At 38.0% G+C, this 23,019-nt stretch overlaps 1 protein-coding gene across 1 annotated transcript; it reads right to left on the minus strand.

The window, feature by feature from the left end:
• Positions 1-1,812: 1,812 nt before the first annotated feature.
• On the minus strand, positions 1,813-22,140 carry LOC131190136 (cytochrome b-c1 complex subunit 1, mitochondrial). The gene is made up of 13 exons (XM_058167161.1): positions 21,982-22,140; positions 19,428-19,568; positions 17,092-17,178; positions 15,866-15,995; positions 15,252-15,450; positions 12,121-12,200; positions 10,576-10,691; positions 8,889-9,032; positions 7,963-8,123; positions 7,161-7,246; positions 3,815-3,903; positions 2,737-2,812; positions 1,813-2,032 (listed from the first exon to the last, which is right to left on the minus strand). Exons 1-13 carry the CDS (start codon positions 22,054-22,056, stop codon positions 1,968-1,970), a joined length of 1,449 nt encoding a protein of 482 aa, XP_058023144.1. The 5' UTR covers positions 22,057-22,140; the 3' UTR covers positions 1,813-1,967.
• Positions 22,141-23,019: the final 879 nt, after the last annotated feature.

Consider the following 23,019-nt stretch of genomic DNA (forward strand, 5'->3'; position numbering starts at 1 on the left):
TAGGGCTGGGAGGCATACATTCCTCCGTGTTCGGGAGCAGATAAGAAGGCCCTGGCTGCTGTGAGAGCGGGCAAGACACAACACAAAGTGCGTCACAAGGAAAACCCACTGACTACATAATTCTGATCTTTATCGCTCTCTAGATGTATCAAGGCATCCAAACATGTTTGCCAGGGTGTTCACTGTTACTCTACCCAGTGCTAGCCTTTTGACTCCAAAGAACATCTTTGACAGGCAATGTTAATCTAAAACAGATTCTGTAAAACAAACAGTCAAAAAAAAAATGCTCAAACAAATGGAGAGTTAAATAAAACATGGGCAGGGTTTTAAAAAAGTTTATACTGGAAATGGAATTATAATCAGAAAAAATCAATATCGATCAGAAATAGATTTGTCCATTTTCCCCCCCTGAAAATTCTACTTAGTTTTTCACAAGAGACATTGCTATTTAAGCCATTGCACACCTTATTTATATGATTTACCCCCAACAGCCAGAAGAACTTGCCATATCAATCTATAAATTCTATAGTGATGTAGAACAAAATCATGGTGTAGCAGAGGCATTCCATGCTTATTTCTAAGAAAAGCATCTGGGTTATTCATTCATTATTGGACATATGATACAAGTACTTCTGCCCACTATTATTAGAAGCTTGTAATTATATTACATTAGAGGGCAGTATAATTTTTTTTTTGAAGAAACCCAAATACTATCGTTCCCCACTTTCTAGGGAGGCTTTCCCTTCTCTTCCAGTTTTTTCTTAAAGCATGCTTCACAAGCAAATTGCAGGTGTCCTGTGGGCAACTACTTGCAAAAATAATTGAACCTTGTGCCTAGTTCTGCTCCACCACTGACCTGCTAAGGTGTACATAAAGAGTATGCAAATCTTTCCAGGGTGGTGTGATGTGGAATCTTTAGGGGAACCTCCCACTGAATCAAAGGGCAAAACAAACCAATTTCATCTGTTGGTTCCTTACCGTGGTTGCTCTTGTTGATATTGCTTTTGGCTAGAGTCTGAAAGTAGAGGAGCATACAGCTGTAGGTCCTCTGGCTACAGACCAATGGTGTATGTATATAGAGTCCTTGGATTAACTGGCCAGTTAGCTTCCATTTGAAATTACAACACCCCCTCCCCCAAAAGGTACTTATGATCAGTTTCTGGCATTCCAACAGTTGCGCCCCTGTGGTCACATGATTGCATTTCAGGTGCTTGGCAGTCAGGCCACATTTATGGCCATCTGTAGTGTCCCACAGTCATGTGAAGGGATTTACATTTTTTGCCAAAATCTGGTCTTTGTTTCCGGTTTCTGGCCAAAGCCAGCCATAGCGAATAATGTGCTTGATTAATGACAACAGTATTAACTTAACCATAACAAAAGTAGAATTGAGTTCTTCCTGTAATGACTCACTTTATGACTGTCACAATGTATGATCATATTCCCAGGCTTAATTATGGTTCTAAGTCGAGATAGTACATCAGATACATTAAAAAAAAGTATTCTCCATTAGGAACATTGGCTTAAAATTTTGTAGTCTTAAAAAGTTAATGCAACAGAGTTCTAGAGGCAGATAGCATGACCAACCTGAATGAAGCAGCTGAATGAAGCAGGTGTTATTTACCAATCAAAATTGAGAAATATCTCTATTAGTTTAAAACTCCTTTTGTACTGCATTTTAAATTAAGGTTATTGGAAGGCCCAGGTAAATATGCAGTTCTCTATTAAAGAACTCAACATCTATGCTAAGCAGCTATACAAACAAGTTGCAAGCATAATTCACTTTTATTCCCTCGTTAACATAAATACTGGATACCAACTTCCTTAAATTTATTTTGCTCTCTGATGTCACTTACATAGTTATAAAGCATTTTTATACAGAATGTATGGGATCCATTTTGCCACTGGGACACAAAAGACCACAAGAAAATCTAGACGATCCAGAGGATTTCCATCTTGCACTGGACTGCTTAGTAACGGTTCAAATATGTCCAAGTGCGGTTGTAGTTGTAATCCAGAAGTTGCTCAACAGGTCCTGAAAGAAGAACCAATTTGTTTGAGATACTGTAAAGAAACCCCTGGCATTACTTAATAAGCTTGAAAAGAAGAGCTAGATAGAAGTTTTACTGGTTTTCTACAAACCGTTGTCAGATCAGATGTAACAATACTTCTCTGTTCAAGGTTTCCAAGTAGCCTAAACCCTCTGAATATAAATTGGATTCAATTATACATCAAAATTCAAGTCAGACATTTTGAAAAAAGTTGGCATTTGAGAGTGAGGAAAGATTTTATTTCCTATTTGTCTGGAAACTGCCTTCAAAGAGCTTTGCTTTAAAGTTTCAGACAGAATCTTAACAACTACACTGGATGATGGCGGAAATCAGCAATTCTAAGGCATCTACCTGTTCAGGCAGGTTTCAAGAGAAAGCTTTCCTGGGCTGACAGGTAAACATTGAAAGGTACAACTACAAACAGATAATTCATGTCATAGGACAAATTTGATCTCAGAAATAACATTTTCACAAACATTCTTAAGAGTTCAATTTCATTATGGCTGCCTTAGAATGGGATTGCAAGAAGGGTGGCATGCAGATCTGGGATGATACTGAATTCAGTTTTGTCATAAATAACCAGAATATGATCTAGCAAAATTAATCTGAAGCATTTTAAACATACCAAAATAGACAACAGATTGTTTCCTCCTTCCTTAGCAATCACAACTCAAAGTTATCAACTTACCAACTCCTGCAACAATTGGACATTTGTCATACACGTATTTACTGCAGACATCCTGAACCATTTGGGTATTAATTTCCTAGAAGACAGAAAAAATTAAATATACTTTCAGAAGAAAATTAGACAATTTGCTAATTACATACACTGACTACCAACCAAAACTGTACATCATTAGCAAAACTCAAATTGACATTGCTCTCATCTACTTGAGTGTGTTCCAAGAATACAATATTCTCTTCAAAAATACAGAGCACCTTCATATATTACTTCCTTCAATGATTACCTGAATCAGAAACCAGCACCCCACAAATTAGAACTCCTTGAACGTCATGAGAAACACCTCAAATTTCCTAAGGATTTTTGCATGTTGCAAAATAGGCTCCAGAATTGCAGAAAACCAACATACCATGCTTGATATTGTAGTAATGAGTAGAATGCCATTAAATCTTAGCATTTATCAAACACTAATGCAAACACTAAACAGCACTAGTTCGATTGGAGCAACACAAAAATAATCGGCCACGCTATCACCCGCCATGCTCCTGAATTCATAAAAGCCTGGCACTCCACAAGCAATTCCATCAACATACACACTGACCTGCAACCAGCCTACGAACTCCTCAGAATCCAAATCAACCGCACAAATTCTCAGCCAACCCATGCAATCCCCCCCCACCCGAGTTCACTCCCCAATGATCCTGATCTGATGTAATCTCCTTATTACACCCATCACAAGACTCACTGATGACTCACAGCTGACCCATCATAAAACCCTCACTTGACACACCCATACCTGAAGCTCTTATAAACAGAAAAACACTGACATGGACATCCCCTAAACTCTGCTGAAGATGTTACCTAACCTAGTTATGAAACATTCGGCAACATTTCATAACCTAGTTATGAAACAACCCACAAGCTCAGAGAACGAACCTTCACCCTCATCCTACACCTGAGCTACAGATATTCACCATTATTGCAAAGTAATGAAAATAACTGCTGTTTCAGCTATAATCTAGAAATGTGAGAAGATTCGTGAAATTAAGCTACCTCTTTCATCAAACAAAACAATAATACTTACAGAAATTCTGGCATCCCATTCTGCCAAAGGTATCCGACGATCATAGCTCAGAAGCTGGGTGGCAATACTCTCACACATTGGAGTAGTACCTGAAAAATAATAGTAGATTGTCAATGGAATCATTAAATATCTTTTCAAGAAGTGAAGCAGATTCCACAATACACAAACAATTATATATTGTTAATGAATACCATTCAAAAATCCTTGTAGTCAGGTATTTCTTCCATATAGGACATTACTAGTGTGCAAATTTTGAAGTTCTTCATCATCAATGATATTACCAAAAAGCAGATGAGGAAGAGCTGATGTTTGGGCCAGAAGTTTGAGTCAACCACCTGCTTTTCAAAGCTAGTCTCAAAACAGAAATTGTGGACTGAATATTTTTTAGTGGTAGATATCATTAATATCAGGCTACACCTAGCATGGAGGGATAAAGACAGTGGTTGCTTCCAACTCTAAAAATGCACTCTGTCTCCTGTTTATGGCAAAATGCACAGAGAGAAGTAATAATGAAACACTTTTCATAGTAACTTTGTGCTGTCCTACCAAATGCAGAAAGAAAGAGTTAACCAAATCAAATTGGTCTACAGTGTATTGCTTAATCGAGGTCAAACTTTAAAATTATTTCTTCAACCTGCAGCAAATACTACGCATAATCAAGCACTAATGATGCTGCCATTAACATATTTATTTATTTATATTTTATTTTATTCATTAAACATGAAACTCAGTCAACTGAACATTTGAAGATGTATCATAAATATTATTGACTGGCACTGATACAGGTTGTTGCCAGCATCCTAGGTATCAGCCAAGTGTCTTCTTAAAATGTATGTTCCGAGTAGCACAGTTTTTTGCAGTTTCACTGGTGTTATTGCAGGAAACTGTTAATTTTTTGATGTATTTTGTAAAATTCTTGGACATGGTGCCAAGTGCCCCAATGACAACGAGTAGCACTATCACATGTTTCATCCATAATTGCGTAGTTTCAATGGTCAGGTTGTGATAGTTCATTATTTTTTTCTTGTTCTTTTTCTTTGCCTCTGGAGTCTCCTAGTACAGCAATATCAATAAATTGTACGCTTTAGTTTTCGACAACTGTGATATCTGGTGTGTTGTGTTCTAAATGATGATTCGACTGTATTCGAAAGTCACACAAGATCTTCACCTTCTCATATTATTATTATTATTGTTGTTGTTTTGTTAGTATTATTGTTACTATTATTTATTTTCCATTTGGAGATTTCATTTCATTGCTAAAATAGTAAGCTTAGACTTCCTTGTTTTTTTCCTAATTTTAACAATTTCCTTGATAAATATTCAATCCAAAAGCTTGTGTGTGCATGCCTACATTTTCATGAATTCTAATATTATTCTGTGATACTGATTGATCTTTATGAAGATATTACACAACTACAGAGTTATAGATTGATAAAGGAATGATTTCTTGTTGTGACCTGTTCTGTAAATAATTTAGGAAGGCTAAGAACTTTGATTTCTGGAAGTTTAGTTTTGTTCTGTGTAACTGAATACTGTTTGTATTGGGTTATATCCATTCCAGAAATAACTGAGCAATTGTTCTAAATAGATTTGCAATAGCATAACATGTGTAAAAACAGACAATCTAGTTTATTTTATTTTCACTTACTACTTTGTTTCACCGAAAATAAGGCCTTGCTTGATTTTTCTGTGCGCCTAATATAAGCCCTACCCCAAAAACAAGCCCTAGTTAAGACCCTACCCACTCCATCCCACCATCTGGTTGTGCAAAGTAGGGCGAGGTGCGTGCGTAAAAATCAAGCTTGGGTGGAGCTGCCCCACGAGTCCTGCACCCTTACCTTAGGATTGCCACAGACACACCCCGACACTTGTTGTGCTGCTGCCACTTGTCTGTGGCTGCTTGTGAGCAGCATCAGTACAACAAGCCATGCGGTGTCTGGCCATTAGCGGCGGCACCAGCGTGATGCACCACGTGGCATCTGGCCGCAAGTGGCTGCAGAAGTCGGGTAGTGGCAAGACAGGTGTCGGGGCATGGGGCACCTGGCTGTGGCGATCCTAAATGGGTAAGACATCACCTGAAAATAAGACCTGGTGCTCATTTTGGGGCCCAAAAGAAAATAAGACAGGGTCTTATTTTTAGGGAAACACGATAATTCACCATATTTAGATTGCATTTCTTCAATTAAAAGCATTTTGCATGACATTAAGTGGGTTGCTTTTGAGAGGAACTGTTATATTATTCATTCAGAAATTTCAACCAGGTACAAACTCATGGCATCTATGTGTAGCATTAATTCCTAACTTTAAATGTGACCAGGTTCAGTCCAGACATCCCACCCAAAATAATGAACTGATCTGCTGCATCCAAAAAGTTTAAATGAAGTTGGAAGTTGACCGACACTACTTTTGCCTTAAGTTTGTAACATTTGCAATGGTTTATATCATTTGAGTAACACATGTCATTTCACCACAAATTACATCATTCTGGAAGGTCATGCAAATAAGATTAGATGTAGTAAATGAGACATTTTGCATTATTTTGTAGTCACATTGTTATACATGTTACTGTGTTTCCCCGAAAATAAGACCCTGTCTTATATTTTTTTGAACCCTGAAATAAGCACTTGGCCTTATTGCCATGTGGTCACAAACCCAGTTGGGCTTATTATCAGGGGATGTCTTATTTTGGGGAAAACAGGGTATAAATTGCCACAACGATGTGCTTATATATTTTGGAACACTTGAGAATAGTGTTATCCCTTTGTTCAAGTAGTGTGCAAAAAGAGGTTTCATTGTGTGTGCATCTATATTTATATACAAACATAAAACCATATAAAGTACAAACAACAGAAATTGAAGAGAGCAAGATTATCTTCAGAAACAGTATTTCATAGAAGGTTGTGTCTTCTAAAACAATGGCTTTGGTAACATTTATGTATCATCTAAAAAACAAAGTTTGCTTCTGAATGTGGTGTTTCTGTTTTTTGATAAATTTCCTGATTGCTTGGAGCTAATAAGGTAATATTCTTTATAGTGAATGGTAGACTACAAATTTTCCAGGGAGACTGATAGGTGCCTTCCATAAAGTCAGATGGAACAGGAAGTTATACAACTCAAAGAAAATAGAGAGACCTGCAGGGGCCTGGGCTAGCAGATCTATCTTCATGTTCCATCTGCAGAATTGTCAGTTTAGACATTAGAATGTGCTGGGTATCACAGAAGAAAGAGCAGCAAACATTTGAAATAGAGAGGAATTCAGGAAAAATGTTACTTTCATTACACTTTTCGCAAGAAAGAAAAACCTGCTCAGAAGGTGTTAAAATTGAAACTGTGTTAGGAGACATACCATCTAGTTGGGCCACCAAGTTCCTTCGAAGAACTTTTTTGCCTCTCTCCAAGTCGTGTTTGGGCAAATCAGTGCAAACGCGCATCCTGTACAAACAGCAGAGTTGAAGAAAGATATTAATCAAATGTAATACATCTTTAAATGACAATTCCCTTCCATTTTAGAAATCTTATGCTTGTTGATAGCAAGGAAACCAGGTTTGTTATTCTACATCAGGAGTGTCAAATTGCATTTCTTTTACGCCTGGATCAGCATTGTACTTCTCCATGGGCCGTTTGAGGATAGGGAGACGGGACGGCCGCCTCCTGCAGCACCCTGCCAGCCAAAACAGGCCATGGGGGACAGCACACGCCCCCCAATCCCCCGTGCCCTGTTTTGGCTGCCAGAGGCACTGCAGGTTGGTCCTTTGCTATTTCCAGGCTGGCCCTGCAGGCCAGATTTAAGAACCCCGCAGCTGAGTTTGACACCCCTGTTCTACATAAAAGCTGAAGGAAGAAGATCACCAAAGTACAAACGTATAAGATGAATACAGAAAGAGTAGTATACACTTGAGCTAATATTTAAATGAAAACTCTCTGTAGAGGCTTAATAAATTCTAATGTAGAAGCTGCAATACACTATCTCACAGTAGAAACTTTCAGAACAGGTTTTGAGATTATTTTGCTTCTACTTCACTTTCCCATTTGCAAATATTTTTTCATCAATCCTTGGAGAGCTATTTCCTGAAGTCCATTTGCAGCCCCATATAGCACTGTTTTCTTACAAAATAAAAATAACATAATAGAAATGAAACCATCCTTACCATTCGTATCTTCCCCAATCACTTGAGTGCAAAATATTGAAACGATCAGTGACAAAATAAAAACCAAAAAGTCCTGTATCAGAGTAGCTAATGTTGAAGGTCTGGAAACTTTGACAGAGGTCATGTTCAGCAAAATCAGCAGCCATTTTGCTATACAGATTCTATAAACAGATAGTTATAATTTACTATGCAAAAATGCAGACATGACTCAATACCAATGAAGTATTCATTCACAGTCATTCACCTTGAAATAGCCGTTATTCAGTTTTATCAGTACATTAATCACCTAAGCCAGACAAGTAAAGGAAGCCTAACAAAGTCATTAGAGAATTTCTTAAACTTGACATGAAAAGATCCTTGCCACAGAATTCAGATATCATAATGCAAATCAGCACCTGTCCAATAAAATTGAATTCCTAGAAAAAATAAACTGAATGCAAAAAGGGACTTTACTTAAACCAGAATATTAGCTATGCCATTCATCTGTAATATTAGGGAAATTAAATCAGCATTAGATAACCAAGTGTTTTGGACAAAATGGCTTGTGGGAAGTTCGAACAAGGAATTCTCCATTTTGGCAAAGATTCCTGAAAATTTCAGGCACGGTCAAGAAATGGATCATCATACAAGTCAATTCAGAGTTCTCACTCAAGGCACAAAATACAAGGTACTTTGGACACATTACGCAAAAACCCAGCTTTCCGGAAAAGGCTTTAATGTAGGGAATGTAGGTGGTACATAAGAGAAAAAGAGGATGATCAACAGCAAGATGGATGGATGTAGTTACAGTGGAGATGGGTGCACTATAGGAGACTTGAAGGACCAGATTAGGGACAGATTGTCATGGAGAAAATCTATCTATGTGGTTGCTAAGTGTCAACATTGACGTGATAATCAAAATGAACACGCCAATCACAGTGCCTTACCTTACTTCCACCAAAGGTACGGTCATAGCGTCCTATGATTGAATTAATTAACATAAGGACAAGATGGTCTGGACTATTCCAGCCAGGCCCCTCCACTGCGAAAGCAACATGAGCCAAAGGTAATTCATCATCTCTGACCGTGACCTAAAAAGGGCAAAAACAAGAAAAGAGCATAAAAACCCAGTCATATCATTTTGCAAAAAGATAACATTTCCCCTTTTATCTATTAAACCAAAACCAAAACAGAGAATTCATCTTTTATTTTTAAAATATTTTCATCCCACTTTTTAAAAAATTGTGAATCTTGTAGAGCAGCTGTGATAAACATGAACATTCAGCCTTGTTATTGCTGTGATAGCCAAGAAAAGTAGGCAAGGAATTTAAGGGAAAGAAGTGAACATAAAGAAAGGGCCAATTTTAATACCTTAACGTGCTTCAACACTAAACGTATTTCAGATGTAAAATAAGTAGCTACTTCGCATGGAAGTGTTGAGTTACTAAAAATAGTTATACTATGAGAAGAAAATATTCAAGGCCAGATACACATTTATTTAAATGATTTATATGGCCGCTCATCTCACAACAATGATTCTGGGCTGTGTACAAGAATTAAAGTAACAGCTACAATCTGTAAACAATGATGCACAAGATAAAGCAATATACCTCAATAACAAAAACCTACATCAGCAGCAGAGCTTGCTTAACTTTCTGGCCAAAAGACTTGAGGGGAGAGAAAAAGACAGGCTAAGGGCCATCAGAATTGCCAGAGGGAAGCTCTTCACTACCATTTATTATGGTATATAGCATAATACTATGGACACGCCTGTAGATGGGTCCAACAAGCTGACACTGTTTAATAAAGAAGATCTACAGCATACTCTGATAGATCTGGTGGGCCAAGCAAAAAGAATGGAAGAGCTGGTCTCACAAAGAGCCTAGCCTATGCCAAGTAGAGCTTTATAGATCAGACTTCCCCAAACTTTCTGGCTTTGCAGACCAGAGTGGGGGAAGAGAGAGTGGATGGTTCTGTGTGAGCAGCGGGCCCACGGGGTCCCCCACTTGTGCAAATGGAGCACCCACGGTTCTGAGTGGGGATGCATATGTGCGCATTTACCCAGCACTTCTGCAGCCTGGTTCCAAAGGGTTAAAGGCCTAGTAGTGGGCTATGGCCTGGGGTTGTTACGGATGATAAGCCTATAGGTGATAAGAATCACCATGAATTAATAATACTCAGAAGTCTACTTTCTTTGCCACTGCATTCTGGGCAGTCCCATATAGAGGGCATTACATTAATCAAAATGGGAGATGACTAAAGCAATAGTCACCATGCATAAGGAACACAGTAGTGTCTGTCACAGGCTCATCAAACAAGATCTGTCAATCCAGGCAGAGTTAAGGATAGAAAATATCCAGAGCAGGAAACCATTAAAATCCACAGCAGATCAGTCTTGTCAGGGTTGAGCCAAAGCCTTTCTTCCCATTCAGAGCCTCACAGCCTCCAGGTACTGGGAAAGCACCTCAGTGGCATTGCTTGCTCAGCCCAGGGTGGAGATGTACACCTGGACATCATCAGCATACTCACATTCAAGAAGCCACTTTAATAAAAAATGATCTAAGTAGAATTTATACTGCGTTATTTCCATGTACATTTTATTTTATGATAATGCCAGGCCAGGAAGACTCTTACCTGACTCCCACTGAAACGACTGTGGGACAAAATAGGTGTGGAATCACCTTTGTAGTTAAAAGGAACATTGCCAAAATGCTGCTGGGCAAGATCCACCAGTTCTTTATGTCCAACATCTATTAAAAAATTAAGCAATATGAATATTAATGAATACGAATATTATTTCTTCAAACTTCCAGGGACTGCTAAAAGAGAAATCTTTGCTGAACAGCTGCAAAACTATTCTCCAAACTGATATAAAATTAAAAAATCCCTACCTATGACTTTTTTTGAACATACCCGGTGAAATCTCTCTGGATGACAACCCTATAACAGACGCTAAAAGTTAGACCTTGACTACAGGGAGTAGTAGCAGAATCTTAAAAGTCTGTATTTTCCCTCCCCTCCCTCTTATACCCCAGCAAATAACAGTACATCCAGTCTGAGCTTCCTTCGCATTCTTTCTGTTTCTTGGGCTTAATGCATTTTCTATAATTATTTCTGCATAGTTTCTCAAGGTCAACTCTGTGGTTCTCTATACTGGGCCTTTGGTTCTATTAGAAATGGTGGGAACTATTTATAGCTCCGGGGGTAGAAGTAGTTGATGCTAGTTTTCTTCTCCAAGCTTGTTTGGAAACTAAACAACAAGCTTGGAGAACAAGCCACCACTAAGCCCTTGGTTCTATTGTCTATTCCTAGTGATAGGATATTTTTTTCTGCCTTCCTATAATTTCAGTCCATTATTTGGGGTTCCTCAGTAGAGCATTTTGGGGCATTTTGGTTCAAGCACAGAATGAAGATATTCTGGATAGGAATTATAGGGGGGAGGGGTGGAGAAGGGCGAGAACAGTGAAAAAGCCAAAGATATCAGTGGTAGAGGGAGAGGCCGCTTCCTTAGCACAGCCTCAGAGATGGCCATCCCCAAGTTTTCCAGTCTTTTGCTTTTGCCATAATAGAAATGTGTATATTCCCCTTAGTTTAACAAGTTGATCTGACTAGATGTGCTTCACTATCTTAAACATGTTGGTTTTTGCTTGTATCATATACTCATGATTACACTCTTGATAACATTAGCATTAGCCCTGAAGTTGGCTGAACTGTGGCCATTTTATTTTTGTAGCTTTTCTCCAAGGAGTTTCTTTTCTCGCTGCTTCAGGGCTGACACAACCTGGAGTGAAGGGGCCAGGGAGTGGGGTGTAGAGATAGCTAGAGTGTTGTAGCCAAAATAAAATTCTTTCTCCTAGGAATCAAGGACATTAGTGCAGGTGTTTGAAAGGTGGAGACTGAGGTCACCTAGCAACTGGACTACATGCTGATTGGATCATGTTATTGGTGTCTCTGGTGGGAAGTGACAAAATTTTACTTTTAATTGGGTGTAAAACCAGTGGAAATGCACAGCCGCTTTTCCACCAAGAATATGCCAATTTGGTATGTCCCAATAAAAATGTTCTTTGAGGAATATGTCTGCCTCGGAGTTCTTATGGAATGGGATGTTTTACTTGGAACCCTGACAATTAGAACCTATTTATAAAAGATGAGATTAAAAGAAGACCAGTTTACACTAACCTCCAGCAGCTACCAGGACCATGCGAGGTGCTTTGAGATGAGTTTCCATGTATTCTGCTATATCTGCACGAGTCAAACTCCTAGAAGAAGTAAAAAATACTTTTCATAATTTACAATTTGTAAAAAGTATGCTGTTGTGTTGAATGTGGCATCTGTGAGCTTAGAAACATGCTGTCTTTTCATTTTTTTAAACATATGTGTTATTTAGTATAATCTAGGGCTTGTTGAAATCAAAAGGGTAAAAAAAAATCCTTTTGAATGTCCAAGAGGGCTCTTCAAACCAACTGTCTTCTTTGGATTGCTCTGCATCTGTGCAGACTGAAAAAGTCACAATAGCTTTATGTGCCATTTTGCTCTTTTGTCCAAGGTAGCGGCTGGAACTGCAGTTGATTTTACGATTTGGGAAAGGTTTCAATCTTGTATCATGTTGCTTCTAATGTTGGATTTACTCATGGTTTGCTTTTTTTTATAATTATCTAGCTTTTTGCCCCAATAGGATTTTTCTCCTTAAATGCATCTTAGAAACATAAGTCATCCGGTGTCTCTTCAGCATTCAGTATGAGGATAATACTGAACTAATTTCAGAAATACTAAGTGAGGAAAAAACCCCCACAGAATTATTTAAAACAAAGTTAGAATGTCTTCCTCATGTATCCTCTCAGAATTTGATGCATACATATGTCGATCACCCAACACCAGACATTTCCACAGATCTGCATGAAATCTGAGTAATTAAATTAAAAAGTAATCGTGCCTGGAGAAGACCAGATTCCTATAAAGCTCTTTGATCTCATTTTGCAGAAGGAACTGAGACGGAGGAGAAAAGATGGGGGTGGGATACGAGTCTGCAATGAGCAAAGAACTGCAATTGTGTGACTATACCTTTCTTTGTGTGATGGGGGAAATGAAAAGTATAAAATACAAGGCTGGAAGTGAGAGAGGATCTTATGCTAGTGAGTCTGGACTGGGAAAGAGTGTCAAAAGCAACTCACTGTATTTTTCGGAGTATAAAACACAACTTTTCCCCCCCTAAAAGGGGGTGAAAATTTGGATGCATCTTATACACCGAATGTAGCCCCGCCGACCCTTGGCCCCCACCCTTTGGCCTCTGCGTCCCAGCAATTTACCTCCTTGCAGCAAGCAGCAAGCAGCAAGCAGCAAACAGCCAGTTTCAGCTTCAGCACAGCCTAATTAGTAGAAGTTAATTGTCCTTGGATCAGCCTCCCGACTCTCAGCTGTTTCAGGCTGCAGGGATTGCCATTGCCTATTGCTGCGCAGGTCTCTGCTGCTTGCTGCAAGGGGATAAATTGCTGGGAGCAATTTTTTTTTCTTATGCTAATCAAGCTATGCTGAAAATGAAAATGAAAGTAAGGCAGGCTGCTTGCTGCAATGAGGCAAAATTGCTGGGAGGCAGAGGCAGATTCTTTTTCTTGTTTTCCTCACCAAAAACGGTAGGTGCGTCTTATAGTCTTATAACGGTAGGTGCGTCTTATACATCTTATACTCCGAAAAATACGGTAAGTGCTTTTAGCTATAGATTTTTAAGAACCATTTCCGAGTGCTTACAAAGTTTGAGAACCCCGGCTTTAAAGGATTGTATATAACATTTGTATTAAAGTTTGTAATAAAGCTGTAGCTTATAACAACGAAAACTTATTTCACCCCTGTATGTGACACAAAAAAACCATTCAAGCACTCCTGGTGACTTACTTCCTTTCTTTAAAAAACCTGGTGAAAGAAGCCAAGCAACAGCTTATTAAGAGTCATAGCTTCTGTACTACATGTGTATATGTGCACATATAAGTTATCCACAGGCAATATTTTATAATTATGCCATAGCGATATGGGATAATTATAGCATAAGATCTAATACATTGGATTTAAATTAAGACACTACCTTCCATCCATGACATGGCATATAAGTGATGCTTGACCAGGATCTGGGATGCTACACATCCTCTCCATGACCAGTTTTCTTTGTTACCTTCCGGGAGGAGGCTCCACAGAACCCGAAGCAGAACAAGTAGATACTGTTATAGCTTTATACCATATAGTAGCAACCTTGCTAACTCTTTTTTCTGCTATATATTCTAAATCAGGGGTCTCCAACCTTGGCAACTTTAAGCCTGGCGGACTTCAACTCCCAGAAATTCCCCAGCCAGCTTTGCTGTTTTAAATGGTCTGTGATTAATATGTGTGTGTGTATAGCATGTTATGTGCATGTATATGTATGTGATCATGAAACGCCAGGCAAGATCTTCTACCAATCTTCTTTTTCAATTATAGGCCTCTCAAAAAAGTTTAATAAAATATTTATTTTTAAAAAATAAATTAAATTAAAAATAAATATTTTGAATCCTGTTCTAGATTTAAAAAAAAAATCAAACTGTCACTGTTTTTTTTCTTTTCAATCTACTTCCCCACCCCCACCAGTCACAGTTTATGTAGACAATTTTTTTGAATACACAGAACACATTTACATTAACTAATAGGAGATATTTTCTTGGAAGCCAAAAAAAAAAGCAGCAGTAAGCAAGTAGAACTGTGTATTTCAGATCTGTATCACAATGATTGCACCAGGTATAGCTGACTTGATACTGCTAGAGCAGTGAAGGCAAACCTTTCAGGGTTGGCATGTCAAAAATTCAAAATATGCCTAACTTGAGTCTTGGACCTCCAGTTGTCCTAATGCCACCGGTGCCATTCAAGCAGTCCACCTCATGCTGTTCCCCAAGGGGTTCAAGCCTTGGAAATCGGTGCAATTGCCCCATGGCCCAGAGCTTCCCAGAAAATGGTGTGAGAACAGAATGTTCTTTTGAGAACCATTGTTCTCAATTGTTGGTAAATGTTGGCTAGTCATCCAAAAAGTAGTGGTGTATCACCTTTGGCACGTATATCATAGGTTCACCATTACTGGTATAGACTCTTTAACTATAACTCCAACACTCAGTTTCCCTAACGTACATTGTAGTAATTAAGATAAATGGCTGTTATTTTTCTGTGCAAAGGTATTTGATCATTGTTGTTTAGACCTCTGCAACTTAAATAAGACTCGTATTTATTTCACCCTTTATTTCAGTTAACTAACTGAAATTTGTGTGTCTTAATCATGTCACTTCTGTTCAACTTACTTTATATTTGCTGTTGTCCCTTCAGCTGTCTTGGCCAAAGGTGTGCCTTGATAAGCCGAAGTATGAAGATAATTAAAGAGGACAGCAGTCAGACAAGAATCGGATTCTTTCATCTCCTGAAGGATGACATTCCGCTCCTTCTCAATCTGAGAATCTTCCAAGCTGCAGTTCTGTGTTATTTCAGCCAGAATTTCAATTGCTAAAAAAGACGTGCTATTTGAATCATCAAGTCAAATTAAATTAAAAAGTTACCACGACATTCCGGGATGAGAACCCTACCCCCCACCCCCACTAAATTAGAGAGCAATTTATAGCTTTGCAAGCCACAGCCAATGTCAATCCTTTTGTATCTCCTGCCCATAAATGAATTCCTCTCCTAGCCTACTAATTGTCTACTTCTTCTGCAAATCTTTTACTTTTAACTTCAACCACCCATCTCCTTTTTTTCAGATGCCAATTGCTGAGAAAGTATAAATTATTATTACTATTGATGCAAGAGAATAACAATAGTAATGGAAGAGAATAATAGTATCATTACTATTGTTCAATAAAAGCAAATATGCAAACAAAGCAATTTTGTCAAACTGTCTATAATTGTCTATAATTTACATTACCTTTGGGCAAATCTTTGGGTAGAATTTTCATGTAAAAGGCTGTCTTTTCACGGTTGTAGTAGCTGTCAAGATGTGCACCAATGCTTTCCACTTCTTTTTCAAATTGGGCATAAGGATATTTACTTGTGCCCTAATAAAACATCAATAATCAATGCTGTGTTTAATGCTTGCAGCAATTTCAGTATTTATGAAGTTCATATTAGCGCAAGGATTTTCATTCTATAAGGTCTATCGCCACATCAATTAAGTTAGAATACAAGCTCTGGTTTAAAGGAAGACTACCTTGAGGTAGCATATGGTGAGATGGTCTTACATTCATCCTAACAGGCAAATTCAAAGAATCAAAACTCTGGTTTTCAACTAATAAGATGTCCCAGCAAGCTAATGGACTTCCTCGCTGAGAAAATAGAGAGAGGAATATCAGTTTGGCAGGAAGTTCAAGAAGACATCCCTAACAAGTATTACCCCCAGGTGGCATAGTTAGATTGAGCAGAAAACAAGAAGAAATGAAAACTTTTCTAAATGCATTAAGAAGCAGAAGCGAAGGAACATGATTCTGCAATCCTGATTAGTTCTGATTTGCTATGGCAGGTTTATGTTCTTGCGCAGATGAAGTCAGAAAGGCCAAAACTCAGAATGAACCGTATTTGGTAAAGGATGCTAGAACAACTTTTATATATAGCCTTCAAATCAGGTGACTACCTGGGCTAGGTACTCTTTTACAGTACTTGTATTTTCTTTCAATTCTTACATATGACAAATCCTATTGGATATAATCATTTATACGTATTTTTGTTAGTCAAAAATGATACAAGAATTTTAGTTCCTTTATATTTTTTAAAAAACTGTAAGCTGAACAAACAATATATCTACATAGTAGTATTTGTTCCTTAATCTTTTTCATTTAAATATAATTTAACTTGTTAGAAAGACATACTTTTAAATTACACAGTATCACGGTGTAGAAGTGCACTGGTGTTATCTAGTTTGGGAACGAAATGTCTACAAGAAAACCACCAAGTTTAGACAGCACTAAGACTCCACACAGCAAAATTTCTTAGGACTAAAAATGCCCTAAATAAATTTAAATCAGACTGGAAAGTAACATAATAATGACTAAAAGTTTATTTCTGAAATATGGAAATCCTTTTAAAGTTTCTCTGGATTCAGAGCAGTAGGTCACACACATGTAGGAAGCAGTACAATCCAATAATATTGCAGCTCACCTTGAATGCCAGGTGTTCCATAAAGTTTCCAACTCCATTATTCTTCTCAGTTTCATAACGACTTCCTAAATGAATCCATACGCCAACCTGATTAAAAAAATAATTGATTAAATATATTAAATATCAGGGCAGCTTTACTGGATATTGTAAACTGATATTGTATTTTATTTAATTTTTGTACGATTGCTTGTTTTTATTTTGTTTGATGCCCAGAGTCACTTGAGGTGGGCAGGTATACAAATAGAATGAATTATAATAGACTGTGAAAGCAAGTGCTTCAATTGCACAGAGAATAATCACCCTTACATCCCCTATTGTTCTATATATCTTGCAATTTACGTAACTTTCCTTAATTTGGCTAGAAATATAGAAGCTGCAGGTGTCAACAAATCAAAATCTAAGCATGGCCAATGCATTCGACAAATCTTATTAAATGCCAGTCATTCAACAAATCCTAATGCAGTTCTGAATCTGCATTCCTTTTAATACTTCTGGATTTTGTATGATTAATATACTTTTAAAATATGTTTTACATTAACTACAGCTGCACTATATTATAAGCATACTTTGTTGATATTGCCGATTGAGTGCCATACCACTGTAATAAGGTGAGTATCACAAAAAAGTCGAAGAATTTTTTTGATTTTCCAGTGCATATAAAAGTTATGATTACACTATACTATAATCCAAGTGTGCAATAGCTTAATTAAAAATACTGTATTGCTAAAAATGCTAACCATCATCTGGGATTTTTATATATACACAATGTGTGTGTGTGTATTAGTTTAGTAAAATATAAAATACAGAGATGCAAAGAAAAATGAAAATAATGGAAAATAGGGGAAGCAGTGGGGAAGAGTAAAAAGCATAAGATAAAGGGGGGGGGGGAAGAAAAGCACCAACTCTGATTCTTTTTGGTACAGTAAAATAAGGTGCAACTTGTTACTTTTACATAATAATATATATGTAGCCATTTTGATAACAACAACCTAGTTGATTAGCAAAACCGAAAATCAAAGTTTAATTTTTTTCCACCTCAAACACAAAGTGAAAAAGTGGTTTCCAAGTAGAAATGAAATTAATTATATTCTTTAATCAAAACAATCAATTTAGCCCTCTCTGCTAACTCCATCAATGTTTGCAGCCATTCGACTGTTGTGGGAATCAAGTCTCCTTCCATCTTTCTGCTGCCAGCATATATAACATCAGAGTTCCATTTTTTTCAGTTCTTTATCCATTAAGCAAAAAAGAAAAGTTTTATCTTTATATCACTTTGAGAATCTTCTGTATCGAGATGTGAATCCTACAGAGTATTTCTTTGCTTTATCACTTGTCCACCATAAATGGTAAAAGGTTCCTTCGTTACATTTACATTTCCAACCTTCATTTGAAATATCTTTACAGATTCTTGAAAATTTATTTGCATTAGAATAAGCAGTTTAAATGATATTTAAAGGTTATTAATGTACATTTTAAACCTTTTCCACATGGAAAAACATGTTTTCTCATTGCTCAAGCATCATATTATATCCAAAATTCTTTGCCCACTGAATAATACAATGCTTCACATACTCATTCTCCAAGTTCAATTTCAATAGCAATTTAATAAGCTTAACAATATGTTCATCATTACCACACAACAGAATTTCCAGTAAAATATTGGAAATTTTGATATTCTATACTGAAATAGTTCCTTCATTTCATTTCAATCAATTCTGCCGAAGAAGACCTGTGCTAGCAGAAATTTCAAAGTAACCTAAAGCATATTAAAATTCACAACATGCAATTGCAAGACCAGTTGAGCTTTGTAACTGTTCTATCTGAATTGAAAATTAATTCTAGAATATACTCACTTGTTAGACATTAAAAAAGTAAAAGCAGAAATGATAGCCATCTGCAGGATAACAACCAAGCTCAGAGAACTCCAAAAATCTGACATAGTGACCATATTTCAAAAATGGTCTGCTGCAGGAAAGTTATCTTGGCTTTTCTGCTATGGAGTCTCTGACTTCTCTGGAATAAGAAGTATAGATTATATTTCTCTGAATAGCTTGGAAGCAATAAAAGACTCAGTTGGGAGTCTACTATTTATTAAGTTGGTTTTAGGACTTTCATTTTTTGGGAAAGTTACTTTCTATCAGAAATATGTAAATGTAATCAGTCTAGTCACTCTATGCATCTGATGAAGTGAGCCGAAACTTACAAAAACTTATACTTTTTAAAGGTTTTACTAGATTCCTTCCATTAAATATATCAAGCCTGAATTGAATATAGACCTGTCTGAAAAAACAGGAATTCCAACATTTTTTTTAAAAAAAACCCAAATTAAAACTTACTGTACATGTAGGGTGGTTTGACTTTTCTGATGCTATTCGTAAGCCATTCTCTAAAGTAGTAACTTCTGTTTCAGGAAGATTGGATAGCACATTGGCATAGGTTGCAGTACTTCCTCTTTTCACCAAGCCCTGCAAGGATATCTAAAAAATGTTTATTAATTAATACAATATAAAAGAGCATATGTATTAAAATTATAGAATATCTATAACAAATTATTTTATTCTGAGATTATATATTTTAACCACAGTGTCTTATGTGCAAGTTATGACACAAATCAAAAGAGTAAGAAAGGGTTTTTAAAAAAAATCTGAGGCACCAAAGTCTATGGAAAAGGAATACATTAACTAAATATTAATAGCACCAAATATATGAGACTTCAGAAGCTATCCAACAAACTGCAATTATACTAAAAAGTCAGAATTATTTAGAATGACTTTGGGAAGAAAATTAATGAATATTTGAACACAATCTTGTATTTCTCTCTGAGGAACAAGAGACAATTGGAAAATAATTTTAGTATCTATCCTCTTGAAGCAAACCAAAATGAAATTCACTTTACAATGCAGAATAATTTACATAATCATTCAATTTAATACAAGAATATTTACTAAAAGTAATGCTTTCAAAACAAAGATCTCTATTTCCAAATTGATACAAAAATAAAACATGATTGTAAAAAATAATACATAATAAATAATACATAATAATACATACAAAATAAAACAAATTGATACAAAAATAAAACATGAACAATAAACAAAAACAAATTTGTACATTTCAGATTTTTGACATAATTGGTCAGATACTTTCCAAATAAAATAATCACAAAGCAATTAAGCCTAGGGCTCTAATGTAGACTAAAATATTAACAAAGCCTATATCACTGAATTTGGGTTCATACAATGTCCTAAAATCATGATCTTTCATTCATTTGAATGACTAAAGCCACCTTGGGTGGATTCAAAACCAAACATACAGATTATACCTTACAGTATGTTGTATGTTGCGTACAGTACAAACAGTTCAAATATTCCCTAACAAGATATATATTATAAGTTCAAATCAGCAACATTTCCATATATTCCTTAATAGCTTTTTCCAGACAGAACTGTCTGACAAGTAAGGGCTGAATTAAAAGGGGCAGAGATTTTATTATCATCCATTACTTTTGCTATTGACTGCCGGCTGCCGGTAGTTTGGCAGTTTGAATCTCACCGGCTCAAGGTTGACTCAGCCTTCCATTCTTCTGAGGTCAGTAAAATGAGGACCCAGATTGTTGGGGGCAATAGGTTGACTCTGTACTTAGAGAGGGCGGTAAAGCACTGTAAAACGGTATATGAGTCTAAGTGCTATTGCTACTACTAAATTTCTACTTACTTTATCTTTTCATATAGGTCTTTAGCCAGACATATGTAGCAATTAAGCCTGAATTCAGCAGCAGAACAAAATAAGGCGGCATACAGAAAAACATTAGCGTTAAGATACTCAGAGATAACAAATCCCTTGGCTGTTTCATCCTATGTCCAATTCACCCACTTGAGGTTTTATTTTCATATTCTTGGAATCGTAAAACACCAGCAAGAAACTTAAAATCACCCCATAACTGTACAGACAACAGAAACTTCCTTGAAAGTTAACAACTTTCATAGAAAGCGCTTTCCCCTTGTCTTTCTTGCATCCCCCAAAGCCTACTAGATTTGAACTTCTGTCATCCCGATTTTCACAGCCTGGGTTACTATCCCATGCTAGGATATAAATGACCAATAAATGAAGAGATGATGTGCGGGCTAAGGGGCTGAAAACTGCAGCCTTTCAACATTTGGAATCAAGGTTTGGCCCATGTTCTCCGGGCATGGCCACTACTCCTTAGCTGCCAAAACAAGCTGCCCAAGTTGCTGGTGAGGGAAGGTGGCGGGCTTCATGTTTAGACAGGGTGTCCTCAGGGGACAGAGGAGGGGCGGGGTCTGAGCAACTCTGTGTCTGTCTAGTGCAGGGCTCTCCAACCTTGGCCCCTTTAAGACTTGTGGACTTCAACTCCCAGAGTTCCTCAGCCAGCTCTGCTGGCTGAGGAACTCTGGGAGTTGAAGTCCACAAGTCTTAAAGGGGCCAAGGTTGGAGAGCCCTGGTTTAGTGGCTCTCATTTACCGCGATCTACTCGGTCCACGAAAAACTAAAACGTGGAATGAAAGGCTGGTCCCAAAAGCACCTTTGGGACAACAACCATGTCCTGGATGCCTGAGAATCTCCATAGAGACGTTCATGAAAGGCTCGCTGCAATACCGCCCAAAGGATAAAGACGGAGCAAAATGGTCGGGACGAGGCTCGTCAAGGGCGTAAATATCTGCCGGTATTTTATTATTATATTTTATTTTTCCCGTTATTCGGACTGGACCGAGGAAGCGTTTCCACCGACCGGTCTTTCCTTGCTGTGACCTTCGCGGACGGTGAAGGAGGCGGACTCCGCCGTCTTCCCCGATCGGTTTGCTTTACCCTCCCCCCTCCAAGGCACCCCCGTCGCCCTTTTGCCAGGGATCCCACCGGGCACCGACTCACCGGTGTGCAGGAGCCGCGAAGGAGAGCCCGGCTAGCAACAGAGCCCAGAGCCCGGTACACAGACCCCGCCGCCATCTTGCCACTGACAGGAAGGCCGCCAACTGCGCCTGCGTGCTGCTTGAGTTACGCAGAGGTCTTCAACTTTGGCAGCTTTAAGACTTGCGGACTTCAACTCCCAGAATTTTTCTAGCCAGCTATGCTATGCTATGCTAGCTAGAGAATTCTGGGAATTGAAGTCCATAAGTCTTAAAGCGGCCAAGTTTGAAGATCTCTGAGTTCTAGGGAGGCGCAAGCGCGAGTTTCAAAGGTGAGGTGGGAAGGTCCCTAGGAAGAGGACGAAGCCTCTTGTGCTAAGGACTGCGAGGTTGGTTCCCTGCTTTCCGCTGGAAAAGCGGGCCTCGAGCCGCCTTTCTCTCTGTGTCTTTTCCTGGCTACACAGTAACAGAGTTGTTAATGCTTGGAATACACTACCTGACTCTGTGGTCTCTTACCAAAATCCCCAAAGCTTCAACCAAAAACTATCTACCGTTGACCTCACCCCATTCCTAAGAGGTCTGTAAGGGGTGTGCATAAGAGCACAAACGTGCCTACCGTTCCTGTCCTATTGTTTCCTTTCGTTATATCCAATTAATATAGTTGTTACATACTCATACTTATATATATATGCTTATATATTGTATAGTACAGGGGACGCGGTGGCTCAGGGGCTAGGATGTTGAGCTTGTTGATCGAAAGGTCGGCAGCTCAGCGGTTCAAATCCCTAGTGCTGCTGTGTAACGGAGTGAGCTCCTAGCAGTTTCGAAAGCACGTAAAAATGCAAGTAGAAAAAATAGGGACCACCTTGGTGGGAAGGGAACAGCCTTCCGTGCGCCTTTGGCGTTGAGTCATGCCGGCCACATGACCACGGAGACGTCTTAGGACAGCGCTGGTTCTTCGGCTTTGAAACGGAGATGAGCACCACCCCCTAGAGTCGGCAACGACTAGCACGTATGTGCGAGGGGAACCTTTACCTTTACCTTAAATTGTATAGTTATTACA

The sequence above is a fragment of the Ahaetulla prasina genome, chromosome 2, assembly GCF_028640845.1.
Source record: "Ahaetulla prasina isolate Xishuangbanna chromosome 2, ASM2864084v1, whole genome shotgun sequence".
Classification (NCBI taxonomy): domain Eukaryota; kingdom Metazoa; phylum Chordata; class Lepidosauria; order Squamata; family Colubridae; genus Ahaetulla; species Ahaetulla prasina.

What these genes read in the sequence shown, in the direction of transcription:
- LOC131190136 (XM_058167161.1), bottom strand. Translation starts at nt 22,056, where the DNA reads ATGGCGGCGGGGTCTGTGTACCGGGCTCTGGGCTCTGTTGCTAGCCGG. An exon ending in TTCGCGGCTCCTGCACACCG is followed by an intron (nt 19,569 to 21,981) that starts GTGAGTCGGTGC and finishes AACATTTTTTAG; the next exon opens with ATATCCTTGCAGGGCTTGGT. An exon ending in ACCCAAAGATTTGCCCAAAG is followed by an intron (nt 15,451 to 15,865) that starts GTAATGTAAATT and finishes CGTCTTTTTTAG; the next exon opens with CAATTGAAATTCTGGCTGAA.